This window comes from Haliotis cracherodii, unplaced genomic scaffold (assembly GCF_022045235.1).
Source record: "Haliotis cracherodii isolate W230 unplaced genomic scaffold, xgHalCrac1.p SCAF_5, whole genome shotgun sequence".
NCBI lineage: Eukaryota > Metazoa > Mollusca > Gastropoda > Lepetellida > Haliotidae > Haliotis > Haliotis cracherodii.
This window is the reverse complement of record NW_027266308.1, coordinates 14,053,782-14,074,890: the sequence shown is the minus strand read 5'-3', so window position 1 is coordinate 14,074,890 and position 21,109 is coordinate 14,053,782. Positions and strand designations below refer to the sequence as shown.

Sequence of the window (21,109 nt, the reverse complement as noted above, 5' to 3'; positions counted from 1 at the left end):
ACCCACTCTGCCTGCAGAGCTTGTGCCAACTGTCGGAGGTTCTGTGGTTGTTGCTGATGTGCTTGCAGTCGATGATCCAGTACATCCCATAAATGTTCGATTGGGTTTAAATCTGGTGACGTGGAGGGCAATAGCAGGACCTGGATGTTTTGATTCCTGAAAAAGGCTGTTGTCGGTCTTGCCGTGTGAGGTCAGGCGTTGTCTTGTTTGAAAATAACGTCCGGTTGTTGCATGTTTGGAATGACGCGTGGCCGAAGAATCTCATCCGTGTAACGTTGTGCCGTTAAATTCCCAGAAACTTGCACCATGTATGTTCTACTCGTGTAGGAGATGGCTGCCCACATCATCACACTACCAACACCAAATCTGTCAACTTCCTGTATTCAGTTTCGTGCATAACGATTCTCCTGTTTGCCGTCAGCCGATGGCGTGGCTGCGTTGGGCTTCCGTCAGTCGTGGCATGGTTTCGCTGTTCATTTGCTGTCAGAGTGTGATGGCATGCAAATGAAAACCCAACGGTTTTTTTTATATCCCAACAAGTGATGTTGCGATTTTTTCCATGTTTCACCAACTTTCTGCAGTACCTCATTCTTTCCACACAAACCAACCCATGCATGCAGAAATTCGTATTTGGTATTAATTTTGTATGTGTGTTGGCAACACTGTCACATATTTACAATTTTACTACTTTAGCATTTTTTTATTTTTTTTGCAGAGTATTTATTCTTTTCCAGCAGTGACCTGTCACTAACGGATTCTTTCCGGGGCCCGGACTACATTTGTATAAATTCTATTGCTGCCCGGCACTGCTGTCGGAGAGCTCTGTTTCTGTGACGCGCCCAGGACGGTAAAAGGTAAAAGGTCTGGTGCTGAAGGACCACATTCTCGTGAGGACTGATCATTTGATATTCTCTGTGGATATGTTGGGCACACAATTTCATTGATTTCATCAGAACTTCAAAACTGATGTCGTGGTAGACGATGTCGATGCGATAATAACACCTCTGACATGCCTGACAGTGGCAGTCCCGCACTGTCTGGACAAATATCCTAGAATCCTACAATTATTGCCGTTGTACAGGAAGCTGTTGTACGTCTTTGTCGCAAATGTTGATGACGTAGAAACACAGAGCAATCTGACCTGGATGGGTCACGTGATGTACCATGCTAGAGATGGTGCTCTAGAACACATACCCTGGCTACATCTGACAGCGATTCTCCTGCTTCCAATCACCCGAAGACGTTGTTCCGCTGATGAGGTAACTCTCTCATTGATAAGCACGATTGGTGATTATTCCATTGATGTTTGATAACAAACAAATTTAACATTTAATGTTCGATGAGAAGGTTGAAGTATATGTTTAATAGAAATACATTGAATAGGAAGTACATGCAGTTTTTATTTGGTCGCATTTGGAATGTGCATACACATATAATCGACAAAAACATTTCCATAATAATTAGGAATCTCAAAGTCCATTGAACTGTTCCGACTATATGATAAACATGTGTTTCTGAATCCCTGTCAAATTGTAATTTTACCAAGTGTTTGCGAAAAGGTGTACATGTCCGATCGTACCCGTGCAAAGACAAGTCATGTGTTCACCTGAAACTACACAAAAAAGATATAGTACACGTAAAAATAGCTAATTGCATTGAACATCACTGAAGCTTGTGAAGGGTGTACGCTGGAACGGAGGGATCAACCAGACAATCTTCAATTAGAAGCTGCAAGAATAGAAACCGCTGTTCCAAATTATGCATTGATTATTGCAAGATTGTTGATGCGGAGTTAAGCAATAATCACCTACTCTCCCACTTTGCATCTTATCTTGAAGACATCATACCCAGCAGTGTTGGATCAAAGAACATGTATTCTCTTCGCAATGTCCGTTTACAAGATTAAAACATTCTCATTTATCATTTGTCCTTTCGTCAATAGGAACGATATATCGCTTCTTTACAGAAACTCAACACCTTCATCAAACTTCAGGGCAAATCTTCAGAAAGATAATTCGATTGCGCCTAAATATTGTTCCTTTGGCAAAGGAAACTTATGATATCATTCATACCATGCTAAGATATATGACTAGCCGTTTAAATTAAAATTTATATAGAATAGGTATTATTATAAATTCAAAGTGTTGCTGTCGTGATCCATGTGAAAACTCATTTCATTACTTTTTTCTTATGTAAATTGTATGCTTGATATAATTGTACAAGGAAATGAGGCCCATGAAGATCCGGGGTAGAATAGGTCTTCAGCAACCCATGCTTGCCCTAAAAGGCGACTATGCTTGTCGTAAAAGGCGACTTACAGGATCGGGTGGTCAGACTCGATGACTTGGTTGATACATGTCATCGATCCCAAGTGCATGGATCGATGCTCATGATGTCAATCACTGGATTGTCTCGTCCAGACTTGATGATTTACAGACCGCCGTCATATAGCTGGAATATTGCTGAGTGCGGCATTAAACAACAAATCAACCAATAAACAAACAAACAACGTAATGAGTTGTCAACAAGTAAGGATAAGATATATGGATGAACAACTTCTTTATTACACTTAGGAACGACGTTTCGGTGTAGGTTCTAACACCGTTATCAAACATGATATGTGGGAAATGTCGCTCCTAATTGTAATAAAGAAGTTGTTCATCCATATATCTTATCCTTACTTAGTACTCCAACTTCTAATTGCCCCTCAAAGAAAAGTTGTCAACAAGTTTGAATAATACACATTTCCGTTAGATGTCAAATTAGTCTTGAACGGCAATGCATTTTTCACTGCGAGTGAAAGTGAATGTATAGTTAATGCTGTTCAAATATGATATATACCATACAAATCATTGCTTTGTAATTACATTCGTCAAATATTAATTATTCTATTCTGCTTCTCTATCCCTTCTTTTTGCCTGGTGATGTAAATATTATAGATAAGGTGTTCTAAGTTAGACCGCTATAACCCCATCCTTTTCACTATTGGGAATAAAATATGTTTATAACAAACCAATTAATCAGAATGATTCGTCCTTACAATGCAGGGTTATTGTTGTTGGCAACAATAAGACAGTTTATCACTATCGCCATTGACATAGCTTAGGTCAGGTGTCGCGCCTTTTACTTCATTCATCTCCACAACATATGAGCTCATTGTCATCTACAACGCCCTGTACATTCCTCTCCAAAACAAACAACCACAACTGCAATACGTACTGATTCACAAAGTAGCTTAAAAGGACTGCAAAATAATCATTCTAAAATGAGGGGTAACCAGGTAAAATACCCTCAATGGTAAAAACGATCCAAAAACAGGACAGGGAGGTTCACTTGGCTTGGGTGCTAACCCACATCGGAATATTTCAAAAACGAAGAACCCGCAAAGCTGCCAAATCAGGGCTTTAACACGGTAAACTCCAAACTCAGCCGCAGCAATATCAGACCCAAGCTATTACCCTACGTAAGCTCAAAGCGAAATGATCAACTCAATACCAAACTCAACGGGTACAAGAGATCTTAAACAAACAGTAAAAATTACATCAACACAAAGTTACATGACACCACGAAAACAAATTAACGGCCAAGACTATTAGTGAACTCCACACTGGCAACACAAGCCTAAATAGTCCTAAGCACAAGAATTTAAACAAAACATCGTGCAAGTCACTGCTTCAACAGTCCTGCAGTCGAGCATGTTAACCACATGATATTCCATACACATCGGATCCACTTCTCTTACGTATGATAGGCACAGACATTACTGCAACACAAGTAGTACCAATTACATGTCAAATCAAAATTAAACGGTAGGATTTAATTCACACCCTCCTTCATAAACCGTAACATTTGTTTCTATTTCAAACAACTATTTATTTGCAGACTTGGGCAATACAAATGTCAACCAGATTTGACAAAAAGATGTTATAAATCTACCTGTTTCAACATGCTGCGCCTTTTACATAAATACGATCTTTCCCATGTCTGGAATGATTACATAGCTTATTGTTATGTTCCCAGTAAATGTAAATGGACTAGTCTTGTGAATGAAAAGATAAGAAATGTAGATTCTGTGGGGCTTGTGAAACAAATGTGCGACCGACAGGACCTGTTAAGATATACTAGTATCAGATCAGGATTTGGCAACTTTCTTTACGATTTCCTTCAAAGTTTTTTCTTCTGTCTAATATGGTCAAAATAGGATGCTATAAGATAGAATCGCGAGAGTGTCATTGCGGAACTGTAGCTCATGAGATAGTCAGACACATTTTTATGTCATGTACTATTAATATGCAAGAAAGAAATGAAATGTTCAAAAATATATTTGAAATCACAGATGCGAATTCCTATGTTGACCTTTGGTCGAATGATGATGATGTTGTCGTGTCTTTCCTATTAGGCGGACTGTCTGATTGCATGAAAGACCTTGAGCTTGAAATATGGGGCGAAACTATGTTACTAGTCTCTCATTATGTTAACAAGTGGCAGCATTTGTTCATACCCCCTTCACTATGACATGTAACTATTTTGTTTAGTTTTATCTTTATTTATGTATCTATCTTATATAATGTATCTTCAATACTGGGGAAAATGAAGACAATCTATCTATCACCGCAGTTTCAAACTTCCAAACCACCCTCGTTGCTCTCGTGTAAATGCTTTACGTCCCTTACTTTACCTGAACCTCCTCACGGTACTCTTGTAAAGTAAACTTACATTGTTATCACTTCATCCATATGTTAATTAATTGATTCACCCTCTATTGGGAACCATACGGAACTGTCCGAAAATATTTATATTTTCAACTCATAATTAACAGTACCGATTTGTTCTGTTGGCAACGGAAGGTTTGTAAAATGATGTATTTTATATAAATAAAATCGTCAGAGCCCACTGTACCATTCCGACCCATCAGCATGCGTTTATGAATCCATAGAAAATAGTGATGACACCAGGTGTTCACGAAAAGGTGACAAGGTTTGAGGAAGAGGTGTATGACGCTCTCTGAAAATGCATAATTGAATTATGACAAATGTTTCTGACAAATACTGTTTTGGGACCCAATCGTTCATTTTTTTCAAGATCTTGCTGAGTAAATGAAAGACGGTTGCCATATCATGTGATTCATTTACATATGCAGTTGTTGGAATCGTACAACGAATTCTGCTTTTGGCAGATATTTCTTACGGTTCTGAAAGAGGTTTTGTCGCTCTCAGGGTGTAATTGCTGACAAAGACACCCTGCCATACAGATTGTGTGATTGTTGTCTGAATAGCTCTGATGCCTTGGGATGTTTAATTAATTTCAGTTCCACTTGACACAAAAAATCCCGGAATTAGAGGTGTACACTAAACTCGAATTCAATTCCAGGATCTCGAAGCTGTTTCTCTCTGTAACTAGGCCATGTCTTGAAGGTTACCTGACCTCCTCGTTTGTCAAGAGTGAGTGAGTATGGTTTTACACCGCTTTTAGCAATATTCCAGCAATATCAAGGCGGGGGACACCAGAAATGGGCTTCACACATTGTACCCATGTCGGGAATCGAACCCGTGTCTTCGGCGTGACGAGCGAACACTTTAACCACTAGGCTACCCGACCGCCCCTGTTTGTCAAGAAGACGACACTCGTAAAAGAACAATTACGCAATCAACCACTTTTCTGAACAGGACAGCGAAATGTTAACGCCAAGAATGGAAATATATATTTCAATATGACATATAACTGCTCCCCTTTAAACGAACTTTGTAATCCGAACCCTGTGTTATCCCAACTCCCAGTAAACATGTAGAATCTAAAGGACCAGAGGTTAGATGTGTATATAAGAGTAAAAGTCGACTTTGATGTTGACCCATCTTTGAGACAAAGGTTGAAGTGAAGTACAGAATCAAAAAACGATTATCTTTTTATAAATAGATTAGTAGAGATAGCTACATCACGAATGTTTTCCTGTTCTGTGGAACGGTGTGTACTATCAGCTGATGTTTAAAATGTAGGTCACTGTCCTCACGATCATTGTCGATTTTCACAGCTGACCCTTTCAGGAGTTAGTATGGTGACTAAGCAACACATCAAATCTCTTAAACAACACAATTTTTTCAGCGAATAAATTCCTTTTCAATGAGATAGCCAGGAAATGAATTAGAACATCATCTTTTTTAATTGTCAAATATAAAAAGAAGTTGAAATGTTTAAGAAGCAAGTGCATAACAAGAAATTACCCAAATTTATTCAAATTCGCCTATTTTTGCCTGACAGCCGGCGTTAATTTAAGGGGATAAAACAAGATCTGGTCGGACAGCATGATGTGTCTGAGTGAGGTATTTATATGCATGTTAAACTGTGGCATAGAATCTCAGTAGGATAACACTATAAAACCGGCTTTAGTCAGGACCACACACACACACACACGCACGCACGCACGCACGCACACACATACACTAACACGCACGCGTTATATAAGTGCAATAGTCTTGATCGAGATGTTAAACTTCATTTCACCTCTTTCCGCCTCTTATCTCAAGCAGACAGAACTCTTGACCCCCAAGGATCAAATCCTAAATAGGATAGGTGACGATAAGATAAAAATCAAAGATATATAAGGAAAAAAGTCAACGTTTCTTTCAGAACATAACAAACCCTGTCTCCACCATGAAGCTCACCCTCTTCCTCGCTGTCTCCTGCGCTGTTGTTGGTAAGTACAGACGAGAGTACAGCTCTGCTGTTTAGTTCCAGGCATTCCCAGCAACCCATGCTTGTTCTTAGAGGCTCGGTGACCTGGATGATTCCGTGTTAATGTTCTTCTGTTCTAAATTTCAATCTCTGAGTTGTCTGGTCCTGACTTGATTATTTACAGGCTTCGTCATAAAGGTGGAATATTGCTGAGTACGATATTAAACAAAAACCAAGACATTAGACTTTTATCACTGAATTTCTGTACTGGAGCTTCTTATGTATCTTGAAAGTGGGGTATGCTGTGCTGATTTAACATTTTTCATCTGACAACGTATATGTTTATGTGATACATCTAATGTCACTTTTGCGTTTCTTTCTTGCCGAGTCGCTAGATCGGGTGCGTGGATCGATGCTCATGATATTAATCACTGGATTGTCTGGTCCAGACTCGATTATCAACAGACCGCCGTCATATGGTTGGAATATTGCTGACTGCGGCGTAAAACAACAACCAAGACATTAGACTTTTTTCATTGAATTTCTTTACTGGAGTTTCTTATCTATGCAATAATACCACCTGAAAGTGAGGTACACTATGCTGATTTAAAATTTTTCGGTTTTATGACAACGTATCAGCCAAACCTAGGTGAAACAAATAACAAAGTGATCATCGTACATATTGCCATGTTCGTCACGATATGGCTGAAATATTGCCGATGTGACGTTAAATATTAACTCACTCACTCACATATTGCCATGCGCACTGGTTCAGATGAAGCTAATAATCGGAAACTTCGAAACCACTATTTGCGGATTCTGACACGGCTAAGATTCAAAACGTATTGGACAAATGGGCCGCCCTCACCCCAATATCATGTTAATGTTAACGTATACTCCCCAGGGAGTTGAGAATGGTAACTGGAAGGCAAACGGATCCACTGGTCGGGAGCAAATAAAACCGTAGAGGGACTGTGACCATGCAACTTGCGATCGTTCCTCCAAGCTTGGCTGCCTTTGGCGATTTTGGAGATTTCTTATGAATAAGGAAAAGGGTTTTGTAGCTTTTAGTATAAATTCATATAGGGGAAATAACGGCGTTGTCGGTGATCACCCTCGATCATAATGCTTCTATCTCAATCATTAATAAAAAAAAAGAAGAAAAATTCGTTTCAGCATCTGACATACCTGTTGCCTGTTTAGGGGTTAGACGTGATCCAGGGCGAGTCCTACATAAGACAGTATACATTGTATCATCAAGTTCAAATGTAACTTAATTTGAAACTTTTTTCCCCATTCAGCTGTTATCTACGGCGAGCTCTGCAGAGACGTCAAAGACTGTGATCACCTGACCTGTGATAGTTCCTCAAAGCTGGGCTGCTCTCATGGAGAATGTACCTGCCTGACTTCCGCCACTGCTGGTTCCTGCGCTCAAGGTATGAGGAACTGTTTGACCATGACCATCTTATTCTTAATTAAGCTTATTTTATTATGTTGTTTTCAAAATGACAATATTACCACATTAATGTGTTATTGGAAATGTGTCATTCAGAGGGACAGAGATTGTTGTGATCAACGGACATTTCCCTTTAAATTCTGAACCGAGCAGACTATGTATTGCAGAAAACACGCTTACGAGGTTTTGGTAGACAGAGCATGCCCTGGGGAGAGGGAAAAACCAAGTGGGCGAAGCCCCCGCGGTTTTTCCCGACCCCCAGGGCATGCTCTGTCTACCAAAACCGAGGGAAAGTGTTTTTCCATACTTATAAACCGAAAAAAAAACACCTTAAAACAACATTTATCAACATTTTTATGTTTCGAACATACTTTCCATGAACCTTAGGAAACGCTCGTAAAATATCTGTTGCTGGCGTACGGATCTTGAAAACGACTTTTTAAAAACCAGTGTGGCATATCAACATCTCAGTAGCCTCGTGGTACACTCACTTGGCTACAGATATGAAGGTTGGGAGTTCGATCCTCGGAATTATTAAGAAAACATTTGCATTTGATTTTACATTACATTACATGTTACTATCTGAACGGAAGTTATATTAATAAAATACCCAGTACATTATGTAAACCCCTGGGATATTATAGCAAATATGACTTGACTATCCTATAAAATCCCTGGGATATTATATAAAATCCCAGGGACATTACAAAGTCCCTGTTTATGAGATTTAACCCGACTGGAAAGTAAAACCTAACAATAGGTTTTAATGCCTATAGAAAGAAGTCTCTTACTTTATGCGATCCCAATGAATAGGTTTATACATATTGTTAACGCTGCTTTAAACAGTATTTTCAAAGAAAAGCACAGAGAAATGGTCTTGATCTTTGACGTTTACCAATTTGTTGAAACCCATCGGCATGGCCATGGTGCTGCCAAAGTCATGTACCTCTACTTCCCTTTAAATCCGTAGAGCATAAACGGAAGATTTATTAAGGCAACATTCACAACTGCAAATAACACATGCCCTTTAAATACAATCCAGCATCAAAAGGATAATCGACTCTAATTCCCACATGTAACAGCTATATATGTCATGAGTGGTTCATGTTCAGAGGGAAGTGTATTTTTCAGCCACATGTAAGGCCCGTGCCGACTGCGACAGCTGCAAATGTAGAGACAGCCGCCAATCACACCACTGCTACGACGGTCACTGCTTCTGTGGCTTTGGGGGCTTGTAAGTAAATCTTTGGCATGTAGTAGTAGCTTTTCCCAAGTCTACTCTGTGGGATGTGAGTCAGTTGTGTTGGATCCTACCACATAACTAGGTTCGAAGCTAACAAGCTTTCTTTCCTGTCTGATGTGATTAAGGTGTCATATTGGGAGCCTGTGTGCAGCGGAGAAAAGTAAGTTAAAACTTAACGTTGAATTAGCATTGTTTCAGACACCTAGCGACGCAAAATATATTATTCGTACATAAAAGTAATATATTACAGCAATCAGTAAAGCCTATTTTAGCAAATCAATGATAGAGACCACTGAATTCTGATAATACGGTTTTCTCTTTCAGTGGCAAATAGGCGACAACGGGAACAGATGAATGAACAGATCCTTCTCACCGAGTCATGTATTCTTCATTTATGAAATGAAATATCTAAAAATAATACATTGTGTTCGATCATTATGTTCAGAAACACTGATTGCTCTTATGCAGATAATTCGATGATATTGTGTGACAGGCTCGAGTGCGGTAGGGTCTAACAAATGCATACCTGCATAGCTATGACACTGGTAGTACACAACAGAGTGTCAGTACAACATTCAATGGCAGTGTCAAATATAAAGATATTGTGATAATAATATTCCCCAAGCAGCAGCAATGTTCAAGCTTCCAAAAAAGGGCGCCGTGATATTGCTGGAACATTGCTAAAAGTTGCGTCAATTCCAACCTACTCACTCCAAAATATATCCAAGGTGAAAAGCGATCTTCACACAACTGCTGGTATTGATGTAATGCGAGATGTAATGCGAGATGAGTTAGGCAGGCACTTGCCCTCTTATATAGTCTAAATACCTACCAGAAGGTTCTAAACAGTGTTGGAATTGTCTAGCCTGCAAAAGCTCCTAGATTAGACATGACTCCAAAAGCATCTAAATATAGTAACTTCCATACCACTGCTTATATTAGCTAGTACTACATTCATGACAACTAACCATTGTCATTGAATTTGTACTGAATCATAATTGAGACAATGTAATACAATTGCAACAATGTTTGACAATAGATTACACTGGCATACAATACTACACCGTTAACCTTGTTTTATTCCTTTAATCCCGGAGGAATTTACTTATATATCCAGTGTAGATAAAGATAAAGTATCAATAAAAAAACAAACGTTTCATTAGATTGTTACTCTAGATATATACGCATGTGGGGAATGGAGAAAAGAGCCATTATTGAACTAAATGGACGAACAGAAATCACAAAAACACAACCACGTTTGACTTTAACGGTGGTGAGGTGATATTGGGTTCAAGGTTATTTCATTCATATAGTGACGTACATGCACGTATGTGTGTGTGGCTGCGTACCAGCTATAGTACGCACGTATTATTTTGTAGTTTTTATAATGCTAACCTACTTAGATACCATTCACTCGTTTAACGGGGATCCCCTCACTCAAACTCATTGTGATGACTCAGAGCCAGTATGCCATCAGGCAGCGAAACAACAAGTTCCATCTTTCAACGATCTTGAAGTACAGAACCATTACTAGGTTATCGTTCTATTAATAGACTGATAGAGATAGCTTCATCACGACTGTTTTCATGTTCTAAATATGTGAAACGCTTTACTATCACATGAATAAAATGTAGGGCGCTGTTCTCACGATCATTGTTGATTTTCATAGCTGACCCTTTCAGAGGGAGTATAGTAAAAGAGAAGTGTGCGTGCGTGCGTGCGTGCGTGCGTGCGTGCGTGCGTGCGTGTGTGTGTGTGTGTGTTTGTGTGTGTGTCGTGGTTGGGAAACTAATAAAAGCGACGAAAACCATTTCCATAATCATAAAAAATATCTACTAACACTACCAACCAGTGATGATACCAGGTTGACGCGAAAAGGTGAACCAAGTCAGCGAGCCTGACCATCCGATCCCGTTAGTCGCCTCTTACGACAAGCATGGGTTGCTGAAGACCTATTATACCCCGGATCTTCGCGGGCCCTATCCTGTAATGCACACGGGGGAACAGCGGTGAGAAAATATGCGTCAGCAACATGATTATCTGTTAATTTCGGAAGGAAACTTAATGGAGGAGGGTGAATCACATCCGTTTCAATCTGGACCCCACATTCCTGAAAACTAGTATTCTTTCTATTCATCCAATACAAAAAGAAGTCAAAATGGTTAAGAAGCGTAAGTATATAAGACAAAATTACAGGTTCTCTAAATAACGTAAAATTTGCCCAATTCAGATACAAATACGTCTATTTGTGAACTCTGAACTGAAGGACAGCCTTTTATCTCAGTGGGCAAGTACTTTAAGTCCGAACTAGTAAAGGCATTGCTCACGGGGTTAAACTCCATTTCACCTTAGCCCTTATCTCAACAAGACAGACCTCTTGCTCGGCATGGACAGAATCTGCGAGGAATGTCCATAAGGTCACGAAAACTAGGATACTTACGATACGAAAAAAACAAAGGTATTTAAGAATTGACCTTCACTTTGTGTGAGTTCATTGGAGTATGAACCTTCATAGAGTGAGGGCCAAACTGTATGAACGTCGGAGCTTGCGACCAGGAATAAAGGTTCTAAATGATCAGAAAGAACGCTTATGTATGTTTTCGTGCTAACGTTTGCTTGATTGAAAATATGTGTTTAAATGCAAACCAACTATTGAAAAATGTATTTCAGCTTATGGCCTATTTCATAGTGACGCCAAACGATTTGACAATCTCGGACGTTGATCTGGCGGGTGGCAGTAGGTTTTTTAACAAGACATATTTAGCTTACTTCGAAAGAGTATTACAACACTGGGAAAATTGCTTTCTCAAAAGAAGATACGTCTGCAAATTATACATTCATATCCCGTCCAGTAAGTAGTATTGTTGACTACTTTCTCATTTTAAGTGACATTTTTCACAATGTCTTCGATGTAATTTCATCTGCTTCATATTCCGACCTATGCATAACGATTCTGAGTCACAGAATAAACTCTCAAGAGGGATGACTTCAATTTTCCCAAAGTCAACTTTACCTCTTTCTCGAGCACTGTTCCTTCAGCTCCAGCCTTTGATGGTTTCATTTCACAACAATTGAGGTGCAATCGAGTATGATCGTTCTACGAAGATTTCAAAGAACGTCATGTGACTCTTGCCCAAAGTTGTTTGTTTACGGTTACAACGTTCAAGGCCTCAGTAATCATTCAAAATGTTTAATTGTGGAGACATGGAGTGTTTTTTTCAAGTGAGTGTGAGTGAGTGAGTTTGGTTTTACGCCGCTTTTAGCAATATTCCAGCAATTTCACGGCGGGGGACACGAGAAATGGGCTCCACGCATTGAACCCATGTCGGGATTCGAACCCGGGTCTTCGGCGTGACGAGCGAACGCTTTAACCACTAGGCTACCCGACCGCCCTTCAAGAGAACTGTTGACATGGCTTTGCATTTGTTTGTGACGGATGTCACCGGCGTGGAAGGATACGCTCATGTTTTAGCGTAATACGTAATCGTCAACACGTAATTAAGACGTACGTGCTACATATACCTACAACCTCCCAGACCGCCTCCATGGTCTAGTGGTAGAGCGTCCGCCCGGAAAGCGGAAGGTCCGGGGTTGGATCCCCGGCCGCGTCATACAAAAAGACGTTTAAAGATGGTAGTTGTTGTTACCTGGTCTGGCACTCGGCATTAAGGGGCTAAAACAAGGACTGGTCGGCTCGGAGTCAGTATACTGTGTCTGAGTGGGGTATTCATGTTTAAACTGCGACAGTATCTCAGTGTGCTAGCACTATAAATCGGCATCAGTCCGGACTAGTACAAGCAGCCACACACACACACACGTGCATGCATGTCGCTATATAAGTGCAATAATCTTGGATGCGACGTTAAACCAAACTTCACCTCACCTCACCTTACAACCTCCCAGGCCAATATAGACTTTGAACTTGCCAAGAGGAAGATAGATGGCAATGTGGTGAAGTAAGAATATGTACTTAACACAGTAATATCATTTTATAATGTTTCCGAATGTTGAGACATTATACGTACCTACATGTGATAATGTTAAGAGAGTCATTAAATCAGTGCTCATTTGAGTAATAATGTATGTGTATGTAACTACACATCAGGTGGTAAATTATCATTTCTTTATCCTTTATGTACATATTCCCGTACGATTTCACTCCAAAGTCAACATGGAGCTCTTTCGTACGTACATATTGGCCCAACGAAGTGAAGGCAAGTCAGGTAATCGAGCGATATCAATGAAGTTTAACTGCTTCGACTACCATTTGAACACAACAAGAGGGAAACGACTCCACCTTTTCGCGTATTCAGATTCTGATTTCCGAAAGCTCATCCTACTATTAGGGGGCACGGGTGGCCCAGTCGTCTAAGGCACCGCGATTCGCTGTGAAGAGTTGCGTCCCTTGGACATGCCAGAAACCTGTAATTGTGGATTCGAATCCCGGTTCGCCCCGATTATGTTTCTAGGTTTGTCAGCACCATACCCTTGCTCGTGGGTTTCACCAAAGTGGTAAACGTCTGAGACCTGCATCACTTCGGGCTTTCCTCCCACATTAAGCTGACACTCCGTGATATAACTGGAATACTGTTAACAGCGGCGTTAAACCCAATTCACTCACTCTACTATTATGGACTTAACATAAATTTAACGAGATGAGGAGACATACAAGTAGTATTAAGTAACCACACTGAATTATTAATTGTGAAACTAGTTGTTTTTTATTAAGACATGTGTTATGTGGGAGTCTCATCTCTAACTGTTTCATATACAAAGACATGTAATGGTGTCTCTGTACTTTGTGCTTGACAGAATATTTCAAGCATTTAATTTACTCTTTGCAGGTCTGAGGCGGCTTAAAGTGTCAGGCTCTCTGACCCGGTTGACAGCTTGCTATCGTGCGCTTGGATTGCTCTCTCAATCAATCAATCAATCAATGTTTTATTCCAACAAACCACCATAGGTGGTACAGGAACAATTCATATAAAGTTATAACATAAACAATAAATTGTAGTGATCACTTGGTAAGTTGTAGATTATAGTGTTGTACTCATCTTCTGACAGCATTATTAATAATTCTTATAAATCTGGAGATATTTTTCACGATTAAGCAATTATTTGAGGTAAACAAAACTTTGAACTTTGCGAGATTCGGCCATTTACAAAGATAAATTGGAATATAATGTGATCTCATGGTATCAAAAAAGGAGCATTTAAATAAATAATGAAACTCGTCGGCTATCGCCGGTGAACTACATAGGTTACAATTTCTATTGATTCTGGGTATATTTTTCCAGCGGCCTGTCTCTACAGGTAAATAATGATTCGATGTCCGAGATGACATAATAGGTCGAGAGAGATAATCAGGTAGCAGGAGGTATTTTTCAAAACTGTAGTGGTATGCACAAAGGGAAACAACCACAGTTGTCATGATGTAGCACTCACGAATTAACGTGTCTCAAACACACTCCTGCGTCCGTCCTGATTTTGAAGGAATAACTAACATAACACAAACGACGGTAGATCTTTGAACAATTTATAGTAATTACCTTTTCAACTTTTATCTATGTCATCCCTCCATTGTAAATGATCTGTAAGTACTGTTTCTACCATAGAGACAAGCCACTGTTTACAAACGCAACCAGGATGATCAAATACATAGGTCAAGCCACAACTGTTTAAAATACTTTTTATGTGAGATATCCATACGTTACTATTACTAATATTGAGGGTGTGATCTAATTTGAACAGTTTAAGGATGCGTGATGATTACTTGAAAGGAGAAGATATGGTTTCTAAATTATATCAAAATGAGATCATTCTTTTAGCAATTGTAATGTTCACAGGAAAACGTCCAAGTTCACCGTAAACCATAAAGTTATGAGTTGATGATCGCAACCCAGTAGCAAACCTTAGAAATTTCAGGTGAAATTTTTCAATGTTTATAACATTTTCACAACCCCATATTTCACATCCATACAAGGCTATAGGTAGTATTAAGATATCAAACAATTGGATTACAGTATCAAGTGCTAGATTGAGGTTTCTTGATTTTTTCAGGAGTGCAAACATGGCCTTTTTAGAGCTGGACAGTAACTTGTTTATTGCGGTATTAAATCTCCTATTGCGATGAAAGTTGATACCTAGATACGGATAATTATCTACAATTTCAATTGGTTTAGAATCAAATTGAAAAGATAATTTAGATTTTTACCTACGCCTCCTCTAAAATATAATAATCTTAGTTTTGGCAATGTTAACATTGAGTTTCCACACATCGCAGTATTTTTTATACACATCAAGAGAATTTTGGAGATCTTTCTGGGATTCACCTAAAAGTATCGCATCACCTGCGTACAACAAAATAAAGAATTTAATACACATATACACATAATCATCATGAACACAATTGATGTCAACGCCCCTACAAACTTTGCTCTCAAGATATACATCTAAATCATTGAGAAAAATCGAAAATAATAATGGAGAGAGATTTTCTCCTTGTCGAACCCCGGGAAAACTATAAAAGAAGTTAGAAATTTGGTTATCAACCATAACGCAAGATTTTATATTACTGCACATGTTTTTCACAAACTTGAGGAATCTCCCCTCTATGTTGTATGATAACATCTTGAGGTCTTCTCTCCAAATACTGTCGAACGCTTTTGTGAAATCGATAAAAGCACAAAAATGTTTTCGTTTTGATTTTTTAAAATACTGATTTAGCATATTTAAGATGAATATATTATCAAGTGTTGACATATTTTCTCGAAAGCCAATCTGTGATGAACTAAGAATTTCATTTGATTCTAAGTAACTATTTAATCTGGAATTCAAAAGACAAGTGAATAACTTTCCTAAACAGTTCAGAATGGTAATGGGCCTGTAAGAGTTCGGGTCAAGAGAGTCACCTTTTTTCTTATATATTGGGCGAATCACTCCCGTCAACCAAGAGTAAGGGATAACACCAGTGGATAAAATCAAATTAAAAAACGAAACGTAAAAGTCACCCAGAATATCAATTGAATCAATCAAATAATCATTTTCAATTAAGTCAAGGCCTGAGGATTTATTACGCTTCAGTCGCGAGATAGCTGAGCGTATTTCTTCTAAAGTAATATCTCTGTTGAGAGTCGAATTATCACTCAATGTGTGAAATTGACTGAAACAAAACACAACGGGAATGTATAGTTAAACAATTGTATTCAACGTCACTACACCTAACAATGGAGACAATACGCCGATGTAAAAGTTGTCACTTGTCGCATATGTTGCCGCATGCACGTCGCAATAAGAGTGCAATAATCTTGAACGCGACGTTAAACCTCATTTTAGATCATCTCACTTTCATTTTACTAGAATAGCCCCCTCTGCCACCCACCCGCCCACCGTGAATATTGAGTATAACAGGTCAGATTCCTTCTTAAAGGGGAAGTGTACACGCAAAAATCACTTTCTTTCTTTTTCTAAACAAAACGCAATTTTAGAATTAGTTAGTATCTGTGTTTGAAAATATACACTCATTTTTTTTCACAGTGAAAGTAGGAAGCTCACAATAGTGTGAAAGTGATATGCCGTTATGAGGCCTTCGTTTTACGGGCGAAATAGGCCTGAGTTATCCCCCTTAGATTATGACGTAATTGGTGCCAATTCAACTGGGTCCCTGTCTATTCTCAACGCAAAAGATATCAAGGACCAGTTTGCGGTAAAACAACATGGTCTACGACACACTCCGGCGCAGTGGTGACTCAGCATAACACAATTCTGGCTGGCATCTGAGATGCTAGAATCACAAAACTGTACCTACACCACGTGAAGCGGCTCTAACAAAGCATGATGACGTCATAATGTTTATCAATTGGCACCAATGACGTCATATTGCAAGGGACATAAGCCATGGTGTTTTTGTTATGGAAATAGAACACTTGGAAAATGTGAAAAATATAAATCGTTTTAGTGCAAAAAATATGTTAATTAAATATGATGTTTTTATATTTTTGTCTATGACACTTCTATGTTAACACTTTTAATGTGGAAAAAGTAAAAGAAAAAAAGGTTCATTTCCGTGTGAACTTGCCCTTTAAAGATTAACCTCAAACATGAACTTTGGTGTCTAAATTTTTAACCGTTATCTCAACACCCAGACCGAACCAGCGAGGTCTGGAATTCATAACTGCAGGTAGCTGACCTACTCATTAAGAGATTAAACAATCGTGACTTTCTCTAAAAAAGGATAGGTGCTGATACTGAAGCCATGTAAAAAGCAAACGAGTGTTTCACCTCTGAAAACAACTTAAGTGAACCACTCAGTCATGAAGTTTGCCGTGTCTGTTGCCCTTGCGTGTGCCGTTGTTGATGAGTAATGTTCAGACCATAACTCGCATAACAAGGACCTATAGGATCCCGTAAAAGGAGTATTTAGTTAAACCGAAGAAGTTAAAACTAAATGAAAATATAAATAATTAAAAAAAGTAAATGAAAGACTTTTGAAACCCATTTTTGGTGTCCATTTTTTGTCAGCTGTGATCCACAGCACATTGAATCATAAAGTTCAAAACGAAGCAAACCTTGAAAAACGATTTCACTGGACACTGTTTTCCCTTTCAGCTGTTATCTACAGCGAGACCTGTAGGGATGAGAAAGACTGTGATCACCTGACCTGTGATAGTTCCTCAAAGCTGGGCTGCTCTCATGGAGAATGTACCTGCCTGACTTCCGCAACATCTGGCTCCTGCGCTCAAGGTATGATAACGTTTAGACAGTGTTTACGATAAGTGGCGCTCAAGGTATTGACCATTTTTCGAAAACTCATTTCTTATTATGGGTTATGTCATGTTTGTTTTTTTCAAATTGACAAGATTAACACATTAATGACTGTTTGTAATCGGTGCAGTCTCGTCTGGTTCCTGCTCACAAGGTCTGTTCATCAACAAAACTGATATTTATTTCGTCGGCTAACACTCTGTATGCTGAACAGATGCTGATATGGCAAGCCACAGTCGCGCACCTCAAACTAAAGTCGGTTCCTGCGCTCAAGTTGGGCTTGTCTAGTAGTGGAAGTAGTAGTAGTAGTAGTAGTAGTAGTAGTAGTAGTAGTAGAAGTAGTAGTAGTAGTAGTTGTAGTTTTGTGACCTGTTTTAATTATCCCCGAAAGTGATCTGAAAGTTGGAAAATTAGATTATGTCCGACATCCGTCCCCAACCCGTCACGTTTTGTTTCCAGGTCATAAGTCAAGGACCGTTCAATACTTCTTGGCCAAACTGTTCACTTACACCAATCTAGCAATGAACTAGTGTTGTTTAGCAGTCAGACTTTCAGACTAGGCAGACGAAGTTTTACAAACTGAATTGCCCCAAAATACAAATACGACTATCACACAATATCCACTTATCAGAGAGCTTCTTTCTGACAAACCCCAATTTTGAGCGGGAGTGATGGACATTTGTGTTTGAGTCTGGGTCTGCTATCGATATTATATCATAGCCAAAAAGACTTGGGAGTTAATTTGGGATCGATAGACATAGAGCACTGCCATACGGAGTGTGTAGTCTTCTGTAAAGAAATAACGGTATAGTGTCTTTCTGGAACTCGTGTGATATTAAGAGATCAAGCTATATTTAAGTAACGACGCAAGGGCCCGTGACGGAGAGGCATTAGAAGTATGGGCGGTTCATCTGAACCACATGATCAAAGCATATGAAGTAGTATCCTTCAAATATACCTGTATTTTCATCCAAACTCAAAGACGCTATTTCAACGTATCTCTAATAAAAATACATTTCTCCAAATCGTCAATCACACAGATACTGATTCAATATACCTAACATTGAATGAAGGAAATTGACTTTACAGCCAATTGCACAGCCCGTGCCGACTGCGACGGCTGCAAATGTAGAGACAGCCGTGCTTCACACCACTGCTACGATGGGCACTGTCTCTGTGGACGTGGATTTGGACCTGGCATGTAAGTAACCAGGACGATTCTACCCTTAGAAAAATAACCGGTAAGGTGTTTTATTAAATCATGACTTTAGATTGTGATCAACAACGTAATACATCTGTTACATCCATATGTCTTTGGATGAAACATACTGCATAATTTTGAAGCTTGAACTGAAGCTTGAACACCACTGCTACGATTGGCACTGCCTCTGTGGACGTAAGGATCAGGGATGGGTTTATATTAGTTCTTCATCAAGAGAAGGGTGATAAAACTCTAGATTGAGCAAGTCTATGAGAGAGTTGAAGTTAACAAGTATTTCAAGAATAGAACTTCGTGTCAGTTCAATATTGAGGAAGGCCGATGTAGAATTGAGATCTGTAAATTTCTGTGAAACGATCGTTATTTAATGATTAACATAGCTTTTCTGAAAGTTACCTAAATTCTTTTGGTACTAACTCTTTCTTTTTTTATTTCAGTGGCAAATAAATCCCGGAACAAATCAACAATCTACCAAACATTTAAGGTTATTGTTATACACATATGCATCAAATAAAGAAAAAAACAGTGGTCTGATGTTTCATTGTGGTACCCCAATGATCGATTACTGGGTTAAACGATAAACACATACACAAACATACACGTAAAGCTTAAAACAAAAAGGTAGGCCCATAAAGTCATAGCCGAGAAAAACATAGGCTGACCTTCAACATGTATTGAGCGCCGTCACAGACTGAAATGTTGATGAATGCGGCATTGAACCCCAATTCTACCATGACTTTGGAAATTACTGTATTCTGATAAGTTAATGAGAGGTATAAAATGATCGCCTCTGATTGAAACAACCGATTTGACGACCCCTTCACCCCAAAGCAAATATTTAGAATAAGGTACTTCTTTCTCAGTCATTGTCAGAATGCATTTAAAATTAATAACATGTACAGTTATAAGTTACAAATACCACAATGTTTAAAGTATGCGTGACAATACATTGACCAGAAAAAACGATGCCTAATTGACTAAGAGTATGAAGTTTTAGGGCCGCAGCGAGCATGAAATTTAGCTATTTTCTGCATCCAACTGTAAAGTCATTTTCTGCACCAGAATGAGCGGTGTGACGTCATAATAGTGACGTGTGGTGTAAAACTAAACCTTGCAAATAAAAGCAACAAAGCCCTTTCTATAATCATAAATATAAAACACCAACGCCAAGGAATAACCAGTCTTGATTATCCACCGAAACCGATTGCACTGGGTTTTAGGGAAAAAATCGGTAAAAGCTATATGAATGGGTCACTGAAAATCGATGATGACACCAGGTGTTCGCAAAAAAAAGATAAGCAATAAAAAATCATTGCTCAAATCAGAGTCGATTGTACGATTCCGACTATATTATGAGCATGTATTTATGAACCACTATCAAATAGTGATGATACCGGGTGTTGGCAAAAAGGTGAGCGTATCCTGCCCCACCGGTGGCACCCGTCACAAACACATGCAAAGGTAATTCAATTGTTTCTCTTAAACAAAAAACGAGAACATGGTACAAGTCAAAATTGCATGACTTTTGTTAATGAAGCGTCACATTTGGAAATGTCCTCCACATGTCTACAATAAAACGTTTTCGAAAGCTTAATTAAGGCCTTGAATGTTGTAGCCTTGATCAAAACATTTCTGAGCAAGAGTCGTATGAAGTTTATTGATATCTTTGTAGAAAAAACATGTGCGATTGTACCTCAAAAGTTGTGAAATGTAGATACCAAGGGCTGGAGCTTCAGGAATATGAATATCTGTGACGTTT

The 21,109-nt window shown here is 38.9% G+C and overlaps 2 protein-coding genes across 2 annotated transcripts; both read left to right on the top strand.

The window, feature by feature from the left end:
* The first annotated feature begins 6,598 nt into the window (after positions 1–6,598).
* LOC139443087 (serine protease inhibitor Cvsi-2-like) lies at positions 6,599–9,786 on the top strand. The gene is made up of 4 exons (XM_071224018.1): positions 6,599–6,691; positions 7,971–8,105; positions 9,257–9,359; positions 9,693–9,786. The coding sequence occupies exons 1-4, from the start codon at positions 6,649–6,651 to the stop codon at positions 9,700–9,702; spliced, it is 291 nt and encodes a 96-aa protein (XP_071080119.1). The 5' UTR covers positions 6,599–6,648; the 3' UTR covers positions 9,703–9,786.
* Positions 9,787–17,610: 7,824 nt separating this feature from the next.
* Positions 17,611–19,944, top strand: LOC139443476 (serine protease inhibitor Cvsi-2-like). Its single transcript, XM_071224460.1, has 4 exons — positions 17,611–17,723; positions 17,976–18,110; positions 19,221–19,332; positions 19,788–19,944. Exons 1-4 carry the CDS (start codon positions 17,681–17,683, stop codon positions 19,795–19,797), a joined length of 300 nt encoding a protein of 99 aa, XP_071080561.1. The 5' UTR covers positions 17,611–17,680; the 3' UTR covers positions 19,798–19,944.
* The last annotated feature ends 1,165 nt before the right edge of the window (positions 19,945–21,109 follow it).